Source organism: Fulmarus glacialis, unplaced genomic scaffold, assembly GCF_000690835.1.
Source record: "Fulmarus glacialis isolate BGI_N327 unplaced genomic scaffold, ASM69083v1 scaffold24028, whole genome shotgun sequence".
NCBI classification, from domain to species: Eukaryota; Metazoa; Chordata; class Aves; order Procellariiformes; family Procellariidae; genus Fulmarus; species Fulmarus glacialis.
In genome coordinates, this window is record NW_009228058.1 from 19690 (window position 1) to 42980 (window position 23291).

Below are 23291 nucleotides of genomic sequence, written 5' to 3' on the forward strand. Positions count from 1 at the left end.
TGGAGCACCTCCTCCCCTTCTTCTTCACTGACCTTGGTGTCTGCAGAGCTGTTTCTCTCACATGTTCTCACTCCTCTCTCCGGCTGCAATTGCTATTGCACAGTTTGGGTTTTTTTCCCCCTTCTTAAATACGTTATCTCAGAGGCGCTACCACCGACGCTCATGGGCTCGGCCTTGGCCAGTGGCGAGTCTGTCTTGGAGCCGTCTGGCATTGGCTCTGTCAGACATGGGGGAAGCTTCTAGTGGCTTCTCCCAGAAGCCACCCCTGTAGCCCCCCTGCTACCAAAACCTGGCCATGCAAACCCAGTGCATAGCGTATCTTAATTTGGACTTGTATATTTTTTTTTACATTATATCTGACTTAAATATCTGCACACATATGCATATATATATATACACACACTAAGACTATTTATGGTATGTAGATTATGCAGGGAAGTTATAATTTATATTCTGGTTTTTACCAGTACTCTGAGGTTATTAGAACTGTTTTTGCAATCTTTAATACCAGGAAAAATGTCATAAAAGAACATTTTCTTGAGAAGTTTTGATAAAGATACAACACCTTCAGTTCTTGTTAGGGGAAAAAACCTTCTAGAAATTAGGTCTCTTCAAAACTAAATTATTCATTATTTTAATTTTCATTATTTATTCTTATTCGCTGCTCAAAGCACAGCAAATTTCCTTTTTTAAATATCTTTTGAAGATAAATTTGAAGTTTGGAATTAAAGTAAAATTATTGTGAAACAGGTTTCTTTAAAAATGGCATAATGTGCTTTCATGTGTATTGCTTTCCAATGTTTAAATTTGGTCAGTTCACAAACAGGATGAGGATGATTTTATCTGTTGGAGATGAAACCTTTCCTGGGATTAGGCTGTGCACTTTTTCTGGTTCCCTCATCACCAAAATTCTTTTGGTCAAGAATTTTGCTGGTGATGCACATGCTAGAAGAGATTTCAGTTACTTTAGGTGAATAAGCAGGAGTGATAAATGGGGGGAAATATTTACCGTATTAAGGAAATTCAGAAACCAGCTGGTTCTAGATGGATCTGATGGGACAATTTAACATAATCCCTTACTTCGGGCACCTGATTTAGGTGGAAAGACTAATTAAGACTAAGAGTTTTTGTAGCACAAAAACTAGTGTTCCTTAGGTTAAAAAAACCCTAAACCTGTGAAAACAGTTGTGTTTTTCACCTTGGAAAAACTTTGTTATTAGCACAATGCCAAGAAGAAAAAATAGTATTTGCCATTCTCTTTCCCCTAATGCTTTTGTCTTGCCGTCTCTCCCAGTTTTGTGGGCTGAGCTTGTCTTGCTTCTGTAAGGTGGAGTTCCTTCCGTACTATCTTCAAAGCAATGGGCACCTCTTAATTTTATTTTGCCGTAGCCACAGGGCTTCAAGTGGAGAGACACTTTCATGGGACTCGTTGGAGAACAGGGCATTCTCTCTGCATTTAGACTTTGAGGAAAACCAGAAGCAGTAAAAGAATTTCCTGAGCACTGTTGAATCAGAATATGATTTCTCTAGAATTGCAGCTCATCACGCTGCCTCCTGTTTTAGAGGAACACTGATACAGGTGAGACTGAAGGTGGCTAAAATATATATGTACTCTGCCCCAAGGCCTGTTAAAGTTAGCCTAGTATCAACTGATTTCAACTTGCAGGGACCGCTTTGACTTTGACTAAGGTTTCCCAGAAGAAATAACCACAGTAATAATAAATGTAACGTTGCTCTCATATAGCTATGCAAGAAATCAGGAATGTGAAGTAGAATCTAGCTACTTGGTGCAACTTGACATATTCCTGTGGAAATCAGTGGGAGATTGCCTGTTTCCACCGACAGAAAATCTGGCCCTGCAAATAACTTCATCTTCTTTTAATTCCTATCGTTCTTGAACTACAATGCCACAAAACAAACCTGCATTAACTATTTCCTTATGTAAGTGTGTATCTTGGCATATCTGACACAGAACAGTAGTTAGGGATATCAGCCAGCCTTCGATGTCTGGTTTTGTAAAATTGTACATGAGTTGAAATTGCCACGCAAATATGTGTTGTCTTTGTCCTACTCCTCAGCTTTGGAGCTAAATTTTAAAACACGGCTCTAATGCTTGTTTGCTTGTATAGGTCTGTTAGCTCGTGTTGTTTCTGTCTCGCGTTCATCATGAGAATGCACTGGGAAACACAGCTGTCGGTTATATAGAATTATTTCTAAACATCTTCCTACTTGGTGTAAGGTAAGGATGGGATGATAAAACAAGGAAATGTCCATTCAGTATGCAGTGTTGTGACTCACTGGGTGAAACTGTGCGGTGTGACATCAGTAGATTTTCAAACTACATCAAGGAGATATTTATCAACACTGCTGTTTGTCTGTGGCACTGAGGAAAGAATAAATAAGTGTAAAGGAACAGCATTTTAATGTTCTTCTAGGAGAATTTAAATCCCATATTTTCCAACAACGTGAATGTGGCTACATTCGAATGCTAAACCAGAAAGGTTTATAGCGCATATGGTACCTATTTGCATTTTTTAAATGTCTAATTTCTGCTGTGGAAATGGAAGCCAGCTTGAGTTATTTATTGTGGGATGCAGAAGGAAATCACGACCCTTTGCAGGGACACGTTAGAATCCCTGCGCCATTCAGCCAGTTTTCTCCTGTCACACCTACTTAAATTTTCAAAAAGACGCTTTAATGTATTGAGTGTGTTCTGGATCATACTAGTTCCTGAGCACTTATGACAGCTTTCAGAGATTGCTGGTGGCTCCCAGTAGATTGTAATTCTAGAAACAGGAGCCTGATGCTAAGCATCACCACCTGTTCTCCATTATTTTTCTTCAGAAGAAAACAATGCAAGGATAAGATTACATACTAATGGAACCCATTTTCACTAAATAGGTACATTTGGTCACATGTAATTTGGTGGCCCATAAAAGAAAAAAAGAAAATAGTAAGCTGTTTTCAAAAGGGAGAAGCAAATAAAACTTAAATGAAGAGTTTCCTAACTACGTTAACTAAACCCAATGGCAGGTATACCAGTATGCAGTATGTAAGTACATACAGATCCCTTGTTGGAATAGCTGTGTTTTCAATTTGATTTGTTGACATATCCTTAAAGACTTTGGACCTCATTCAGCTCTTTGTAAATCCACTACAGAGCTAGATTTGAACCCTTCTGGCATTTACACTGGAATTCCTATTTCTACTTTGCTTAGAAAAAGGCAGGTCTTGTCAGTAACTGAGGCTCCTCTCCTGCCTCTCAGTACAAAAAATATATATATAACACTGTTATAACAACACTTGCAAATGATGTAGTTGTTTGTTATATTCTGTTATCATTTGCCATATGCCAGCATGGTCCCATGTTGTATCTCTGCTATACATTCCTGTGACACATATCTAGATAAGTGAAGGAATTTTAAAAATGAAATCATCAATGCATCTCTGTATAGGTTTTAGCATGTGCATGTAGTGTAGGTAGACGGTACATTTTTCAAGCATGAAAGCATATGTATGTCTCCTTCTCTTGAAATCCTGAACATGGTAGAATTCATATAGAATCTGTGATAGCCTGGCTCATGGTAGTCACTAGTCCTGGTTATGGATGCAGACCAGTCTCTAAATGGTACCCACATCTGCTTCTTAGTACTTTTTGTTGCGTTTTTTCCTTTCGCCAATATATTATTCCCAAGGCTGCTATAAAAAAAAGCACCTTTTTTTTTTTTAAAAGTTTTTTCCTGCTTGTGCTGCTTGGTGATTCTCCTGCAGGAGTCCACATCAGACTGTTGGTAGCCTTTCAGTAGTTCTGCTTCTTGCAAACTCTTCAGTGAAAAGTGGTGGGGTTTTTTGAAATAACATTTGTTTTTTGAAGTGTGTTAGTTCCTGAATTTTGAAAATGAGATTCAACAGTTAATTGAAAGGCAGCAAAGGAAGGGTCACTGTACTTTACCCACAGCTGGGCACTTTTGGGGAAATGAGGTGTTATTAGCAGTGTTTGTTTGCTGTATGCGTGCTCAGGAGGTGCCACCTGCCAGTGCAAGCCCCGTGCCGGTAGCCTTGCGTCCTGGCACCCTGCTCTGGAGCAGCTCCAGAGTTCCCTTAGTGGCAGGCACCCTGCTGGAGGACAAGGATAGGTTTAGCTCCTCCCAAGCAATGGTAAAAATTTTACTAGTCATTTTAAGCCCCTTTTTTCAGACAAAACTTGGGAAGACTCTGGAGAACTAAAAGGTTTGTAGTCCAGACTTCCTGTGTGATCCTGGGAAGGCATCCAGCAGGGACCGGCCGAGGGGCAACACCGTGCACTGAAGTTAGAGCTGACAGTAGATGGCAGAGATCCACCACCCTTTTCAGCTGGGGTTTGACTACAAACCTGTGGGTCTTTTCTACTTCACCACAAGCAGCCTGATATTCAAAGTACAGAGCTCCTCTATTCCCTCATTTAGGGCAAAACCTTCAATCAGTAATCCCATCAGAATTGATGGGGTCATGCGTGTACTGGACACTTTGTAGGCACTTAGGTAATTTTCTAGAGTAGATTTGGTGGCCGAATGGAGCAGCCTAAATGTAAGCGCTGTTTTAGCCATAATTACCAATGGAGAAAGGCTTGGGATCAAAAAGTCATCTAGTTTATTCTCTCAGATGTGTTTGTTCTATACTATTGAACTGGAGTCTTAACTCTGAAATTGAAACAGGTTTTGCTCAGAGGAAGCAGAAAAAGTAGATTTATGGAGTGCTCTACAACTGCTTTTTCTACATGCAGTAATGTTTTTTAAAGTATTTTTAGATTTGTAAATGTGTCTAATGACTTAAATATTTATAGACTTGGTTGATCTACAAAAGCAGATTATTTAAGCTTTGAAAGAGTTTCAAAAGACTACAAAATGGATTTTTGAAGATATTGTCGGACCATGACATTACTCTGTGCATAGATGAGTGGATGTTGTGTTTCAGAAAAATTGACACACACAGTCTTAGCTTTTCTGTGAACAAACCAGACCGTTTGCATGGCTCTTTTCAAGAGTTTGTCCAAGTTACCCTAAAATAACTTAAAGTGAATGCTTCCAACTAACACATAATTTACATTGCATAATATTTTTATGCTGTCATGTATTGATGACCTGCTCTTCAAATCTTTACTCATGTGCTAAGTCTTTAATGAGTAAATCCATTGTGAAGCCCAGCAAAACCATGGGATTATATATCACAGCGAGGACTACTTGCGTTAGAGAGAGATTGCAAGATCATGCCTTTGTAGCCTTTTGATTTCCTAAATAAATTAAAACCTTTGTTCTGATTTTGGCTGGGAAAGCCCCTTTGTTGGCCAGCCACAAAATTTCCATTCATTTGCATGCGTTTTTTTTCTCACAGAGCAGATAACAGCAGTGCTGGATTGAACATCTAAAAGACAGCACTCTGGCAGAGAGGGAGCCTGCACCCGAGCAAGGAGCGCTGTACAAATAGCTTTGCTGTTATTCATGTAGCTTGCTAATGAAAACAATGATCTGGGAGAGTCATGAACAGAGTTCTGCCTGATGGAGTCTCATTAAAACAACAGTTTGCTGCTTTTCTTTTGAACTTTTCAAAAGTCTTTCTTGAGTTACACTCGATAGGAATGATAAGGGTACTACTGCACGTTCCTCAGCAAATCTGTAACACGCAGGCGTTTTTCCATTCAGATGTGTGTGTGTGTGTATTTACATGAAAGACAGGCCTAAGACAGACTCTCGTTTCTAAACCAGATGTACTTTGACTTGAAGACTTTAAGACAATTAACTTGAATTTTTTGGTATATGGTAAACAACTGTGGCTTAGCCATGAGTAAAAAGAAGCTGACACTGAAAAGAAACAAGGGAAGAAGGTCGGCAAAGGTTTGTATAAATAGCTGGAAGAGGTGCTGGGGAGGATCCAGGCATTTGTATTTTGCTCCTAGCACGCAGTGCCTACTGGCCATCACTCTACAAACAGCTGGGTTTTCTTGGTGTGACAGGTTGTTGCACTGCTGCTAATGCTGATATTTATCAGTGCCTTCCATTTTCCTTCACTGAGTTTTATAGCAAGGACTTAAAAATACAGGAGAGAAATAGTGAGGTCGGTGATTGCAAAGGTATGTGTGTAGAAAGACTTTGTCCTCTGTTTAAAGAAAAATGGGCTAACTGCATTAGCATGTGCTTCTTCCTTTATTTTTCCAGATCTCATGATCAAGCATGGTAAATCTTGCTAATATAAGATGAGGAAAAATGAGAAAAGATTTGGAGAGGGATGTTTTGGAGCAGAGTGATTATGTTCTCTCAGAATGTTCTAGAAGAATGTCAAAATAACAATGTAGTTGTGTTTGCATGTTCAAGTAATATTCTGGAGTATGCAGAGGCCTAACTGATGAGCAATACTTGTATGATACGGCTTACCGAGGGACTTCTCTCAGTATCTACACTGATATCAGTGATCCCAATGCTCTTTCACACATTCAACCTGTAGGCTTCAGCATGGTTGCGTTGGTTTAATAGAGAAAAAAATCTCTTCTATTGAATAAACCTGGATAAAGGTACTTAGATAAAATCTTTGTAAGTACACTATGTACTATCTAAAACTTAAGCTAAGTATTAAGTAATTCATATGCCTTATTGTGGCAGCTCAAGATAGCCTGACACCCTCAAACCAAGAATTTTGACTGATCATTTTAATTATACTGATGAAAATGTATGTTTTTCCTTTAGTGACAAAGCTTACCTGTCTTTAGTACATATCCTAATTGTTAACCCTTTAAGGTAGAGCACTGTCTTGCCTTTAGTCCAAGTCCTGAAGTGTCATGTTTAAATGACGTTCTGTTGATTTAATTGAGAACAGTGCACCGAAGGGACCAAGTACGGGAATAATACCAGTGTTTGCTATGCACCATGCCTATATATGTAAAAAAAAAAAAATTAATTTATAACAGCATAACTCTAGCATGGCCTCAGAGAGCTTTGGAGCAGGCTTTATGGGAGTGTTCAGAGCAGCAGCTTCCCACAGCGGGAACTGGGACTCTGTAGCAGCTCTTCCTTCCCCTGCAGGCGTTGGGGGTGGAGGGAGTCATTCCTCCTTCCTTTAGCCTTTGCATCCATGCTCAGCATGTGGAGCATTAGCAGCGGTAAATCCAGCTGCAGTAGAAGCTGATAGCTTCTGTGCCACTGATACCAGGGAAAACGAATAGCAATGAAAATGGTATTTCTGCATTTCCAGGCAGGGCCATTTCTACTCATACTCATCTGGACAGAAGTCAAAATGCAAAGTTGTAGCAGCAACCCACTACGGAGGTCTTGTACTCTCTACCCTCTTCCCTTCCTATGCATGTAGGAAGGCCAGCGAGAGACTGGCTTGGGAAATGGTGGCAAAACCTGATGTTTAGCCATTCTCCACTGTATTCTGGTGACCATTTTGCATGACTCCCAGGCAGCTAAATTCCTGAATGAATGAGGCAGCAAGTAGCTGCAAGGCTGTGAGTCCCAGTGCCTCGGTTTTGAGACATCCTCTTAGTAGGCAAAGTGCCGTTTGCTCCTACCCCGTATGATCCTTTCAACTGGTTTCAGGGAACATGCACGAAATTTTGGAGACACTCTAACATTTTAACAGTGATACTTTGTTACTTTACGGGCTGATTTTCTCACTTGGGAGAAACTTCTGAAGCCAGTGGGATTTGTGCCTGTTTTGGAACTGAGTGGTCTGTGGGAAAGGGCACATTTTCTGCTTTTTTTCTGCATATTTTCACAAAACATGGAAACATGTAGGTGAATTTAGACACTTGGATATGGAAAGAGCTGCCTAGTGTTTTTTGCATCTCTTTCAGCAGAGCAGGCGTGTAACCACCACTGATGGAACTGTTGCTTTAGTGCAGGTGGAGAGGAATCCTCAAGCCTGAGTGCTCTTTAGAGCACAGTGCTAAAGACATGGTGCAAAGGGTACCTTGCCAGGGAAATGTGCTGTCTCACTTGTTTCGAGTGCAAAGTACTCTGTGCAGTCCTGTCTCCCGGAGAATTTGAAGAGCGGGAAAATGAAGAGGAATTCGTTGACTTGGGAAATACCCTTGTCGTGACTGAGGAAAGCCATCTAGTGTTACTTCTTTACTTTTAAAGTACTTTTCATTCATGTCATTCTAGTCTGCTTTTCTGCCTCCTTGCGATGTAACTAGGAAAATAATCTTTTGCCTAAGAGGTGAATCATGCTTTGTGTACAGTAAACTATTACAAATATGCTTATATTCTCACAAGCATAAACATACAAATAACATCAAGCATTTGAATAATTCCACTGCTGCTAGTTGAAGTACCCAAGACTTAGTTATAAATATTTTTATCTGCCTAATTAAAACTTCCTTTCCCCCCCGCCCCGCCTCTGGAGTGGCATGTAGAGTACAGGGAAAACAATAAATTGCATCTCCTTTACATCTTCCAGCAAACACTCTAGCAAAAAGGTAAGGAAGAAAATCTTCCTTTGCCATAATCACATAGTCATGGTCAATGATTGGTTTCAGCATGGAGTTTAAGGAGAGCTCTGCACATATCCATGCTCTAAGAATTGTTCGGCAGTTGTTAAATAGGCTGAGTAAGTTCATCTGTAAAATATGCTTTAGGCAATCAATTTATTTATGTAAAATATGCTTCCATGGGTATGATTAGAAAGTAGGACTACATTTTTTCATACTTGGCTGGTAAATGTGGCCACCTTGATTTGTGTTTGTATCCCTGTACAGAGGAGATAATTGTTAAAGACACAGTCACTTACATTTAGCATATCTGAGAGGAAGGGTACAAGTTCAGAAAAAGGAAAGAATCATAGTTAAGTGGATGAGGGTTGAAGAAAATTACTTGTGTACTGTGGACTTCTTATGTGGCCTTGGCATAGCCAGGCCATTTAATCTTCACTACCTTGGGTCCATCTGTTTAAAAGAAAAAAGAAAGAAAAAAGGAAAAAAAAAAAGGCGAACAAACTCAACCAACCAAAACCGGTAAAATCTTTTCTGCCCTTGTTTGGTCTTGCTTATGTAGACTATCTAGCAGTTAAAGAACTGATCATGCGGAATTATAAGAAAGTATAGCACCTAGACACTGCCTCTGGGCATGGTTATAACACAAATAATACCAACAAGAAGAGTTCAAATATGGGTTGACTATGCGAAAAATGCTTGCTAACAAAGCATGCAGTACCCTGGAGAATCCAACTCATGCAGAATAAAAGTTGTCAAGAAGGTGGTGCAATATTACCATGGTTCCTGTTTCTTTGGCTTTCCTAACAAGTATCAGATATACACGGAAGTTTTCATTACAATAAAGTTGCGTGAACTAAAAAGTAGTATCAGGTTGCTGCATCTGGCTTAGCTTTAGAAGTGGAAATATAGTAACGGGATAAATGAAAGGGCCACCCACTATAAAGTGTGGGTGACCCGTATAAGGGAAAAAAAAATCTTTAATGGATATTTATTCCAAAGGCTGTTACAAAGAAACTGCTCTCAGACTGATGTAGTGCCAAGCATAGAGGATTAAACTTTTTAATGACTTTTTGTTGATCAACATCCAAGACATCTAGGAACAAAGAAGAGATTCCGTAACTCCACATAAAGAATATTATTTTCAGATAACAAGAGAGTGCTTGAAAACATAAGTTCAGAAGATATGGTAAAATAACAGGGAAGAGGATAAATACATGTCTCAGCTGCAGAACAGCTTATTTTGAGGGTGGAGAACAGATTTATAGTTAATTCAATGTAAATGCCAGAATCCTAGGTAATTGCATGCTGACAATGACTAGAATAGGACAATGTCCATTTTGGCTTGATTCAGAATTTGCATAGGATTATTCTTGTTTCTTTGGATTTTTTTTTTTTTTTTTTGGTATGTTTATCAAGGAATGACTGTCCCCTGTGGGTAGTGGACCTGCGTCTGGATTTTTTTTTCCTCTCTTTTTTCTCTTATTTCTACGACATTAGGTGTTTTTTGTATGAATTAGATATTTTTGGAAATCCTATTGTCCTTCCCCTTCTGTGTCATGGTGCCTAGCACTGAAGGAAGTCTTGCTTGAAAATGGAAAGGGGCCCATAAGATTGAGAAGAGGGTGTAGTTGGAGTACAACGTCTGGAATGAAAGATGGTCCCTCAGTGGCTATTGCAGACTGAAAGTAAGAGCAATCCCTACTAACTCAGGGGCTGCAGACATAAATGTAGTCTGAAGCCACCCCTTTCTTGCCTCCTGGACTGCATGTGCTCAGCTCGCTCTTCTGAGAATTGGGGCCTGGGTTTGTTTGAATTAATAGTGAAGTCATTACACTATGTAAATATGTTAGTGTTCATCTGGTTTTACTCACAAGTTATTCTTGCCTTGCTGTGTTGTTCCTGTTTTCTTGTTTGTGCAAAATTAACCAGGAGCATTTTAAAAGAAAAAGGAAAAAAGGATAAATAGTGTTGAAACCTTGATTGCTACGTCATTCACCACAGGCTGAAGTTGGGTAGGCAGCTCTAACTTAATCGCATAATAGGAGTTCAATGATTTTTTTAATGATGCTGTTAGGGGTCCTTTCCTTTTCTGCCATCTTTGGACTCTTTTGAATAAAGTGTGATAATTTGCCTTAATAGCCTAGTAGTATAATTTTTCCTTTTACTCTCACTGAGGAGTCAGCTGGGCAGCAATATGAGTCTAACCACTTCACAGAGGTTGCCTGTGCCCTCAGGGGGCTGTGACCAAGCCCTTTCCCAGGACAGCTGTTCTTTTGCAGGTAGTCCCACTGCATGAGCACTGCTGGCTCCTTGTACAAGCATAACTGCTCCTAGAATGAGTCAGGATGAGGAGCCACGCTCTCGTATTGTAATTCTTCCTGCTGTTATGAAGGGGAAAGCCCCAAGTTGTGTTATTGACTCGTCCTGTTTCTCAGTCTCACTCATGTAGACCAAATGTAAGAACTGAAGAAATATCACCCTTTTTTTTTTTCCCCCCCTGTCCTTAAAACTCATGAACTTCTGTGGCCACGTCTCTGAATTCTCTGTGATGCGTGAGACTGGAGAGTGGGAGCCTGGTGCAGGTGCCCTAGCGTTTTTTGTTTGTTCTGATATTAAAGCTGGGCTGACTGATTTTTGATGTCTGATTTCAATTCTCTGTAGGTGCTTTGGAGTTCAAAGAACTTGGTCCCTCTCAGTTCCCCTCACAATGGATCAGTCACAGCCATCACGTTGCAGAAGGGCTCGTGTAGAGCAGGAAAAGAGGGAAGGTGTTTTGAATATCAGATGACAGTGATGGTTTCTGATGCATAGAGAAAGAACTGGGGATTGAAAGAGGAGTATGAGCCAGGTGTTCTTACATAAATGACCATCAGGGAGACAAACAATAATGCTGACATTCAGTAACAATGTTAGATTGCAGTCAGCAGTCTGCTGAGGTGGAGACTGTGGTTCATCCTTCTCAGACATACGGCATCTGGCTGTCTCTCCAGCTGACACAAACTCATGTTTTCAGGGCTGTCCTTTTAAACATGAGGGCCAGAGAAACTGCATTTTGAAAACCAGTGTCTTAAATGCTTTGTATTCTGCAATGCAAAGCGTATTCTGCAAGGAATACCTAAAAGTCATTTCCAGGCTGAGGATTGCAGACGCTGCACAAATGTTTATAACCTGGAAGCATTCTCTCTCCAGGCGTTGTAGCAGACAAAGGGAGTTTTTGCACTGACCTTAATAAAACAAGGTTTCCCTCTTGCTGCTTCTAGATTTTGTGAATGTTTAAAAGCAAAGGAAGTTTACTTCCTTATTAGCTATACTACAGAAGGTAAAGCTGTCATCTCGTTTTTCTTGCTGTGAATACATATTTGCAGAGGTGGTTCCCAATAAAAGCTCCACCTTGCAAGTGCGTCATGATTTGGGGATGTTCAGACCCAGGTGTTAGAACAGTAACTTACTGCCAGTTCCCAGCAGTGTTGTTCTACTCCCAACCACAATATCTGAGCATCTACCTGTGGTTTAATGCTTGGTGTTTTGTGAGCCACAGGATCTGCTAGCTGTTTCCATCTGGATAGTATTCTTAGATTAATAAAAACTCCATACTTCTAGAGTTAATAGATCCAGAGGGAAAACTGTTTTTGGCAACCCACTGTTCATCCATTGCAGTAAACATGTTGATCAAAAAGCCAGAAGAATCTTACTCTGGAACAGATGATAAATAGCCAATTAGAGACAAAGCTAAAAAGCTAAACCATCAGAAAAGGGGTGGGGAAAAGGCAGAGATAAAAGGGCAAGAACAGTCTGCTGAAAAGGCTGGACATAGAACAAAGTGCGTGTTAACAAACCTTTATTCTTCGAGCAGTCTTTGGTGATGCATTTGAAAATGACATAAAATCAAGACCTAGAGGCTTCCTGTCACATTGATTTAGTACTACATTGTTGACTTCAAAGATTACCTAACATTGTTTTGATGCTCTCTGTTGTAATGCTGCTGCTGGTAGTTCACCAAACAGTATGAATCATACACATTGAGACAAAGTCCATAAAACTTGGGGTCAAAATGGCTGTTCCCCAAACTTTTGAACCTTCTTTAATCATGTCTTCTGTAAGGTACCAGTTCTATGGAGCAGGAAGCCTCCTTGAAAATCAGGCAGTGTAGGAGGCTCATGGTCTCTCCAAATGTTGAGAAGAGAGCACTGCCATGTAATCCCGTGGTCACGATATGAGGTAGGGAGGGAAAATTTGAGCACCTGTGTACGCACAGTGTGCATAGGGCAGGAAACATCGTATGCTTCCTTTGAAATGGCATGATTCAGCAGAGTGACACCAATATGGAGCAAAGGTTGATAATTTGCCTTAAAGGTGTGATAGAACAGGAAGACCCATAGCTACAATGGGAACTACAATGTATATGCTGCATCCTGGCGATAGTTTTATGCTGTTCTAGTTTTATGCACATCTGTGTATATTTTGGGCATAGTGTGCTGCCTTTTAAGTAATTTGGAAATATAACTCATTCCAGGTTTTACCTAGATGAGGAATTGAAGGTGAATCAAGTTGAATAAACTTGTAAGGTGGATTACTTTAAGTGCCTTAAACCTTTCAGTTTATACTTTCATAACGCGTGTAAAATGCACTAAATTAAGGCCAATTTAATTCAGATAATAGTGTGTACCCAGGAATTTAGTTGATCCACTTGCAATCTTTCAGATTACCTTCTCTATATGTCCTCCCGAAGCCAAGGCCAGCTTTAAATAGACACTACCTCCTCCCAGTAGGACACAAAATGTAGGTAGGTCTGTAAGAAAAGGTGTTGAATTGTAAGCTGTTGAATAAGAGGTTCTGCTGTAGATGTAAAATGCTCTTTGAAATCCACCACGTGGGCCAGGAGATCACATAGGGTCATGGTATGAGTGAGATTTCACACAGGAAAAATCTTGGGAGATTTTCTGTCTGCAGTGGAAGAGGCACCACTCGCGCTGGCTAGCTCTGTGTGCAACAGGGCAACACAGCTCCCGTGTTTATTTTAAGGTGTCTGACTCTTTAGCCAGGTGCAGCTACACGCTCCCCCTAAGCACAGCTCCCCGCATAACTGCCTACCGCTTGCATAACGGGAAGCTGTTTTCCATGACATTTTTGTTGGGACGAGGAAAGCCTGAGTCAGGACCCACGTGAGTCCTGCAGCCTTGTCGGTTCAGAGCAACCTCAGTGAGGTTTGTTTTTTGGTTGTTAAAATCTGAGTTTTCTTTGGCTCTAGCAAATCATGAGAGCTGGACTACTGCACGTTTTAGAAATGTTCTTCCCCTGGTGGTCTAGTAGTGGATTGAGTATTACTTTGAAACATGAATATTTATTGTCTTTATAACGCAGGCTTTTGGGGCCATTAGCCACACAGTTTGAAGAAATGATCTTTGGAGGTTGCAGTATACGTATCCACGATGTAGCACTCTGAATCAGACCTCATGAACAGCAGTGTTGTTTTAAGTTGAAGAGTTAAAAATAAGTTATTGCTAGGAGAAAGTGCCTGTGCTTAATCTGGGGGCGGAAGATGGTGCTTTTCTCTCTGGGTCTGGCAAAGAAGCAGGTCAGAGATGTATTATTTTAACAAGAGGAGGCTCGGTGAGAAAAATTGAATCGTTAAACTTGTCATGGCAACTGAACAGAGTAAATCTGTTTCATTGCAACTACTGTGAGTTTTTCTTTCAGGAATGGTCTGTGCCACAGCAGTCACTGAAAGTTGAGAGTTTCTGGTGAGATCAGTCTGAGACAGGATCCATGTCTGGAGCTGTCTGAGAGCACAGCATGATTTCCTCCGTGGGATAAATTAACCATGGCTTTCTGCTTGTGCACAGTGAGATCCCTCGCTATCATCTATGCTTGTGTTGGGCTAAGAATAGAAAAAAGCAACATCAGCAGTGCTGTGGGAAAACTGCATTGCTCCAGATGGCTGCTGATAAACTCTTTTCTCATTTGGGATTAAAACCAAAATAGTAGTAAATGACAATCATTTCCCATCCGCATCTTGATGTAGATGTTTGCTTAGCAGCCAGGAGAAAGCTAGGCTGAAGTTTGTCAGTTAGACATGGATTTGTCTGAATACACTTATGAAGCTATCAGAAAGTAGTTTAATTGCCTTGCAGGGAAAAAACAACCCACGAAGATTTGGGAGTTTGTTTGGTTTGTTTGTTAAAAAGCTTTGACTTCTCCCCTTCCCCCCTTCATTTTGCTTTATCACATTTATGTGGTTCTGAATGAAGAGCTCTTATTTCCATTGTTACAAAGGTTTGTGTCCTGTGAGATCGCGTTAGGTCTTCTCCTTGACTTTCACAGAGAGGATCTTCATTCTATCTCCAAAGAGGCGAGTGGCACAAATCCCATGTATGATGTATTCATCTAGCTCTACAGGCCACATGTTGTGTGCAACTATCCCACCAATGTTGATCTGCTAAAAGCCAAAACAAATTTGAGATCCCAACTCAGAATTAGGCCCAACCAAGGAGCCAAACAATTACTTGCATTCTTTGTAATTAGTTTTGGCAGCATTTGGTTAAAGCATATGTTTGCATTTCCTAATTTATTGGTGTGCTTTTACTTTGGATTAACTAATTCTTCAGAGAGAGAGAAAAGCAAAAGCAGACCTGGCACCCCTGTGGCTATTTCATATGTTTGCTCTATGGGGACCAAGTCCTTGCTCAGAAAGATAGTTCTGTCCTGTCCAAAGCAGGACGGGAAGGAGAGGCTCTCACCATGATTGAGCCAGTTGGTTGCTTCATTATGCCTGATGGCTGTGGAATATTAAGCAATATGCGCAGTCTCAAGACTAAAGGGCAAACAAGCTCTATTGTTCATCTCTTATGTGGAGGGTGGAAACTCTGTCCTCTTGCCTATAGTTCAGGCCAGTTTTGATCATCTAGTTAGCAGACTGGCTGTAGAGAGGTCAGCTTCCACTTCCTTTACAGTCATTATTTTAAAATTTATATAAGTATAATTAACTGAAATAGAGAAAATAACCTTTTTTCCTTAAGTAACAAGTGAGTAATAGACTGAGTTGCAGTACCAATTCATTTGTGGTAAGCTGTCTCACAGGCATGGTGTGATTATAAAAGATTATATAGGTGTGATATAAAAGAAAAGTCTTTTGACAGCAGAAAAAGACATTTCTGCTGGATGTGATAGCAACAACCTAGGGGCACAGGTATTTGTATAGGGTATTAATAACCAGGGATTCTGTATGTACAAGACTGTGAGTAGTAGCCTAAATTTAACTTCTAACACACTGGTACCTAGGAAGCAAGACCAGTCCTGGGATAATGTATGTGTCCATTTTCTTGAGCCACTTGTCTCACCTTTGCAATAGCTACTGCCTCTTTGCCAGGTGAGAGAAAGTGATGAAGGATTGACCTGGTAACTCTACAGCACTCTTACTTTCCAGCTGTACAACTGGCAGTGGCTTTTCTCCTGTTCTTCAGCTCAGTCCCCAGTACCATCACGGGATGATTGTATAAGACAAAAGCTGGCCAGGTGTCCAGTACAGTAACTGCAGTGGTACTGTCTTTTATGTGGTACATGAGACTTTAGTTCTCTTCTTGAGTGCTGCTCTGCATCCACAGTAAAAGGGTAACGAATAACCTCCATGCCGTTTCTTCTGCTGGGACTGGTAGTAGCCATGGTCTCCTGCCAGGACTGACTCTGCACTTGGACTTTATGATGTGTTTTTTAAAAAAAAAAAGTTAACTGCTTCTGGGGGAGTCACTACTGATATCTGTTCCACCAAATCACTTATTTAGGCACAGCTCCTCTCAGCGTTGAAGGCGGGTCTGAAGCCAGCAGTGTCTAGGACTGCTTGTGCTGGATAAGTGATGACACAGCCTAGGTAAAAATGCCAGTGGCTTTTCCTGCCTTTCTCTGACATAGTTAGCTAGTACAGCATGGAGTAGCTTCAGCATAAAAACAAATGAGACATGATAATATGAGCAAATGAGAGCCTGGTGACTAAGACACTGGCTGGGAATATTGTCTTCAAATACTTGCTGGAGGCCGTGCTGAAATTCAAGCCCTTATCTCCCAAAGCTCAATAAAGTGTGTCTGCCATCAGTCTACTCACTCGCCCTTCAGCACATTACAGTGTCTGTCTTACTGTCCCCCTGGAGTGCTTCTCCATTACGTTTTATAGTGCCGGACAGAGAGACTCAGACTGACTGATTCCATAGCACAACAGTCCCACCACTTAGTATTGCTCCAGCTTGCGGTGAAACTCTCTGGTTCAGGGTGACCATTTAAAATATGCGGGATAGTAAACGACTCCAGCAAAAATATCAAGAAAACCTCATTGCACCAAGAAAAGTTGCTAAGTTAGATCTCCTCTGCCAAAAGGGGAAGACAAAGGTAGAAATAAACCTCGCTCCTGCACGGTCCTCAAATCAAGGGAATGGCGTTAGCCACTTAGGCACAAAAGTTAGATAGTCGGTCCCTTCCTCAGCCTCACTGTGAAGTTAATACAAAAGGAAGAGCCTCAGTAGTACTCCTGGAAGGACTTGTTCAACTATAACCCCCCCCCAGCTTTTCTCCTCTATCATCTGCATCGTTTTCCTTGAGTATTTCTATCACGCACTCTTGGCATTTTGAATATAAATTCAGGAAGGACAGGAATGGAGATTCACATTCTTTCTCTCAGAAAGAAAATTTTGACATTTATGTGTTGCTGTGACCTGGCTGGCAGAGGTTAGTCTTGGTGGACTGATGCAGGGGACATCCCGGCACAGCATGAGCAGCACCCATTTAAATATCTAGCCTGAATCCTCCAACATTGCAAAAAATCCGGTACATCTTTGTTGTACATTTTTGAACATGCATTCAACAGTATCTTTTATACAAGGATATAAAAGTAATTGGAATGACTGAGGAGAAAACATCTCAGCAAGCAATGCTTTTAATCAGATAACACATTTTGAAAATGCGAATCATTATAACAGGCAAATCTAGTTTATGTCATGCTACGGGAGACTTGATCGCCTGTAATCTGGGCTAAAAAAATTAAATAAGATTGTTTAAATGCAGCTTCAGGGAGTGCTACATATTTTATCTTGGTTTCATCTGGTTTCCCATAATATCAAAGCTGTGTTTAGTGGATAGAGATTTACGACCAGAAAATGATATGTATAGCTGAAGAATGTGAAGGGATGATGTGCCTTGTAGAATTAGTTATCATTGCTGGGGAAGTAGAGCTGGTTTACAGCTTGCTTTTCCCCTCTCCATCTGGGACTGATTTGTGTCTTTGCGTTGTATATAGGAAATGTTCTCTGCAATTCTCTAAACGTAAAGACTATGTTTCAGGCACTGTGGTGTAGGAGATTTTGAAAACCTTGACTCATGCATAGACAATTGTTAGCATGTACATTTTTACAAGTATGTTTTCTTTATCCTGTATTTTTAAAAATATATACATATTTATACATAGATTGGCTCAACTACTGCCAACAATGTGACAATTATGAACACATTTCCCCGCCGTTAGCCAAGGCTACGTACACAGTGTATTATTTTGTTTTATTTTTGTGTTTTAATACTGAATGCTGTGCAGCGATAGAAATTACTTTGCTGGGAGCAGGAGTTATTCTAATGAATGTCTAGCGACTAGGAGACAGACACAAGGCTACGTAGGAATTTTTTGTTTCAAGCTCCCTGTGATTGATAGCTAGGATATCAAATGGATGGTGGTTTTGGAAGAAAGATCAAGGCAATTGATGGCATCAGGCGTTTGCAAGAGGGTTTTTCATATAGCTGGCTGGCAGCTGGTCTTTTGGGGTTTTGAATGGACTTGCCAGTTGTTGTCTGAGCTATAAGTAACACAAAACTATTTTTTGATGTGCTACAGTCATTTGCCTTAGGGAGGTGAATATTTTGGCTTATTTTTTCACTTCAAAAGTGTCATCTTTATTTAGGATGGGGCTCTAGAGTGGGACTAAAGACTGAGTTACGTCACTTTCCTTGGCAATTTTTGATGTCAAAATTGTCTTTTGTTACTTTTACCTTTCTTAAAGACAGAGCTGAGAGTTGGCAATTAGATGCATATCTTAAAATACCTTTTACATGTCACTTAGCCTAAAAGCCAAAAGTAAAACAGATGCTAGATACGGTATGTGAGAGCATTCATTAGCACCATTCAGGATCAGGGAACTCTTTTTTTAAAAGCTATTTGAGGAACCAAAAGAAAACTGCAAGTAGGCTTCTTGCTGACAAGTTGCAGGTGTATACCACATGCCCATATTGGAAAAAAGATGCGGTTATGAAGGTCTTGATGACAGACAAGGGTCTAAAATGCCTTCATCTCCAGGTTTTAGCTAGTTCATCTGTTTTTTATTTGCGTTTCCCCCAGCTAGCAGTGTTGGTATTTTCCAAACTCAGTATAACCATCCACAGGTCTATATAAAGTCACTTTTCTGCATTGTAAGATCCTTAGTTTAGTAAGGTCTCATTTATGTCAGGGAAGCCTTACTTTTATGGTAACTATATCATAAATTGTAAGTCAGTGCTAATGATTTCTTGCTGGAAAAATGAGAGAAAGGATTGATGAGATTGAGGGGAGAGCACTTCAGTTCTGCTTTGCTAGCATAGGTAGAATCCACTTATGCCTTAAGAGTACCAAACAGGTGAGTGCTTGCATTTGTCTCCTATTGCTCCTCCTAGCTAAAAGATCTGGCCTTCTTTGATGTTCATCCTCTCGAGGATGAACTCAAGAGGAAATGTTTATTCTTAAGGGAGAAAGACTTACACATATGTCAGGTTACTCCAAACAGCTGCACTCTGGAACCATTCTTCAAAGACACATATTCAGAGGGCAGAAGTAATGAGGCAGCAGCACTTGGGAAATATCCAGCCAGCACTTTTGGTACTGTAAAGTAAATTTTGATGAAGAAAACAACTAATGAAATCACATGGGAAATGGCATGGTTCCCCCTACCACTAACGGCCCTAGAGAAACTTGCTTGGTTTTATTATCAGACCTCTTGTTTCTTCTGCAATTCTCAGCAGAATGGAACAAAGACAGAGAAACAAGAAGTTCTCCATCTAAAAGAACAATTTTCAGAGTAAATTCTCCACAGCCTCCAAGGTTTTCTTTTCTGAGAACAATATAATCAAGCCTTGATTTAAAATATTATTAGAAAAGTAATCAGCCTACATTGAAAATGAGTCAGTTGAGATTTTTATTGTGGTGAATAATTAATTGCAAGAGTCATTTTGAAAACAGTAAGTAAAAGCAATTCTTGGATTTATTTAAAATGCTGGAGAAAATTAGTTGAGGAAGTGTAAACATAATTTTCCAGAATGTGCCCAAAATTTATTCTCATCTTTTTATCTAAACAAATTCCTCAAGTATAATTTTGAGGAATGAAAAAAATCTATGATTAATTTAATAGGCAGTAAAATTAGATGCAGACAGAGAGCATAGCTGTAGCTGTGTGGGAGTCAGAAGAAAGGGTCCTGGAATGTGGCAGTGTGTGTTGTTATGTCTCCTTAAAGCATCATGTCTTTTCCTCTTGTAGGAATAAACTTTTCTTTCTCCTTCTTTGGGGGAGAATACAGTGCTTTCAACCTTTGTTTTAAAAGTCAGTTTTCCTGTAAGATAATGCTGATTTTGATGAATATGGGAGAATTGTATACGTGTGTCTCTGCTTGCAGGGAATTATATGTGCAAGACAGGTTATGCTCTATAATATATTCCATGCGGCATACCATAGGGCGTAGTTTAGCAGGTGGCAAGTTTAAGGAATATACTAAGCCAATAAGTGAAGTAAAGTTTATCAAAGTGAAATGCTGACCAGTGATGTTTGTTCACTTCCAAGGAGTCCAACTGGTGTGGGCCAGTGCAATTGCAAAGGAGCTTGTACCAATGTGGTGTAGATGTTCGCTGTGAGAACAGTGAACTTATTATCCATCAGTGCATTCGACAACTATCAAAGGAAAACGCCTCCTTGAAGTTTAAATTAAAATGTTACCTCTTGCAGGGTGTGTTTCAGGATTTTTACTGACTGAGAGGAGTTTTATGGCTCTGTTCATTCTTCACTGTGGAGTTTTAAGCTCTTGCTTATGAATCAGAGGCCTGAAACCACAAAAATATGAGTTCTCTTGTGCCAACATATGTTTGAGGCGAGAAAAGATGAAACCACCAGGGAGCTGGTTGTATCTCCCTGATTCTTTAAGCAGATACATCTTCACCAGCAGCATGAGCTTTAAGACTGCTATATGGCTGCAGTGAAGCATCCCTACCTGCATCTCCTGGCCCCAGTGAATGGTATCTCAACTGTTGGTTTCTTTGTTCGTTTGGGGGTATTGGTGGTGGTGGGTTTTTGGGTTTTGTTTTTTTTTAAATGGGCTGCATCCACATCTTGTACAAAGCAGTGCTTCACTGTAAACCTTTCTTTTATCCACCAGGCTTATCCCTGTACAAATGATAAGGAATGCGAAGTTGGGCGATACTGTCACAGTCCTCATCAAGCAACGTCTGCATGCATGATGTGCCGGAGGAAGAAGAAGCGTTGCCACAGAGATGGTATGTGCTGCCCTGGGAACCGCTGCAACAATGGTACGTCAGTCATTTCTTGGTTTTCCTCCATGAAATCAGCATTTTGATAACATCTATTTCTCTGAGTGTTCCTAGCAACAGGTTTTTTTTCTGCATGACCGTGTTTCTTTTTCTAAACCAAGAAAACTTCATTTTCTACTTCATTCCACTCCATTTTCTTTAATAGTATTCTATGTTTAAGGCTTGTGTACTACCAGACTTTTTCCCATTTTGGGGTGGGGAAACCTAAAAACAATGCTGCTGCTGACTGAAATCACAGCACTACATTCAATGTGGTTTGATTCACTGGAAGACTACACAGAACCCATATTTTTAAGGAAGCTAAAGTGACTTAATGAATCCTTGATCTATTCTTCCGGGGGGGGCTTATAATCATACTGTTTGCATTCCCATACTCTCCTCTGGAGACTGGAGAGAGATGTCTACGAGGCAGTCTCCAGGTGCTCAGACCATAAAGCCAGAGCGACAGCGAGTGAAGCAGGGCTGCGGTGAAGTTAGGTGCCGGGGATCAGGGACAGAGGTGTGATTAGAGCTGAGCGTTACTGAGGCCAAGCCACAGCACTTTCATGGTCCTGGTCCTGATCCTCGTCTGTGTATGTCTCTTGGCTGATTTTCCTCTTGTTCAGCTCTTTAACTGACTGTCTTTTCCTCGCAGGTATTTGCATACCAGTAACTGAAAGCATCCTTACACCTCATATCCCTGCTCTAGAAGGGCCACGCAACAAGAAGAATGGTCATTACGCTAGCAAGGATTTGGGATGGCAAAACCTAGGGAGGGCACGCTCCAAGCTGTCACACATAAAAGGTAAGATCACATTTGCACTTCATTCATGTTATAAATCATGTTATTGCTGCTAAGATACAGCAATGCAAACCAGAAATAGGCAGTAATTTCACAGGGAGTGAATGTCTATCGTGAGAATTCACAGCACAACTCAGAGTGATGTAACATCAACCAACAGTTCCTGTGATTGAAATAGCATCTGCTTTCTTCTCTGTATCAAAGGTGGACTCCCAATCCATTTTTCAGTTGTGCAAGATTGCACACATCCTCCTCTTGTAATGGTCATGTAATTAAGCACTTGTAATTCTGCTTACAACACTGTAGCTGAATTTCTCCTTACTAAGTCTTATGGCACGTCTCATTAATTACCCCCTTGAACCTTCCTAATTCATATCTTCCTTTGTGTTTACATCCTTCAAATAGCCACAGATGGAAATATCATCTCCCCTTTTTCTGAGCTTCATTTGCATCAGTCTGCACTGAATCTGTACTTTGATGTTTTCCCATGAGGTAAAAAAGTTTGGTTGTTCTTTTTAGGACATGAAGGCGATCCCTGCCTTCGGTCATCAGACTGTATTGAGGGACACTGCTGTGCTCGTCATTTCTGGACCAAAATTTGCAAGCCTGTGTTGCATCAGGGGGAGGTGTGCACCAAACAGCGCAAGAAAGGGTCCCATGGACTGGAGATTTTCCAACGATGTGACTGTGCCAAGGGGCTGTCTTGCAAAGTATGGAAAGATGCGACCTCCTCTTCTAAATCAAGACTCCATGTGTGCCAGAAAATCTGAATGAGGATTGGGAAAATAGTATTGAGTGACTGTGGCTTTATGTATTTAATGCATTACGGCATGGTGGGAAATGAGGACTGCAAATGAAAGCGGAATGGCTAAAGTAACAGTTAGGGTAGGAGTAGAAGTCACACCAAATGCATTTCTTTTTGAGCTGGTGGTAAACGCAAGTGCAGCTGGAGTTCTACTGTGCAGCTCTTCTGTAAATAACCTACAGTTTGTGGGAAATGCTAGTATGCAAACAAATACAGTGGAAATTAATGTCACTTACCTTGCTGTGTTGTCCCGTGATGTTCCAGGGGTTCAGTGTTAGGGCTACAGTGGGTTTCCAGCATGGTAATGACTGCTAAATAAATTGTATACATTGTACTCCTATAAGAAGCAGTGCATGCCAGGAAGACTCGTCTGTCAACACATTATTGGTCACATTGCAGGTGTGAGAAATGGAAATAAAGTTACTGTGAATGTCCACATGCCCTTGTCATTCAGGGCTGCCACTTCAGCAAAGAAAGCACTCCTGCAGGACAAGAGTGCTATGTTTTGCAGGCCCTCATGAAAGAGGTGAAAACTTGCCATCTCACAATTTCAAGAAAGCAGCAGTTTCTCTAAGAGGAGGCATTTAAACAGGGTTTTGTTTCCTATACATAGGTAAATTGAAATGCTTTATGTAGTTCAATGTCA

At 40.6% G+C, this 23291-nt stretch overlaps 1 protein-coding gene across 1 annotated transcript in view; it reads left to right on the plus strand.

Annotated features, from left to right (window-relative positions):
- The window catches only part of DKK2 (dickkopf WNT signaling pathway inhibitor 2), a 42251-nt gene extending 19641 nt beyond the window's left edge, over nt 1–22610 (plus strand). Inside the window, exons 2-4 of the mRNA XM_009583371.1 lie at nt 20888–21038; nt 21694–21843; nt 22360–22610. Coding sequence (XP_009581666.1) covers nt 20888–21038; nt 21694–21843; nt 22360–22610 — 552 coding nt within the window. The remainder of the gene's footprint in view (nt 1–20887; nt 21039–21693; nt 21844–22359) is intronic.
- Nucleotides 22611–23291: the final 681 nt, after the last annotated feature.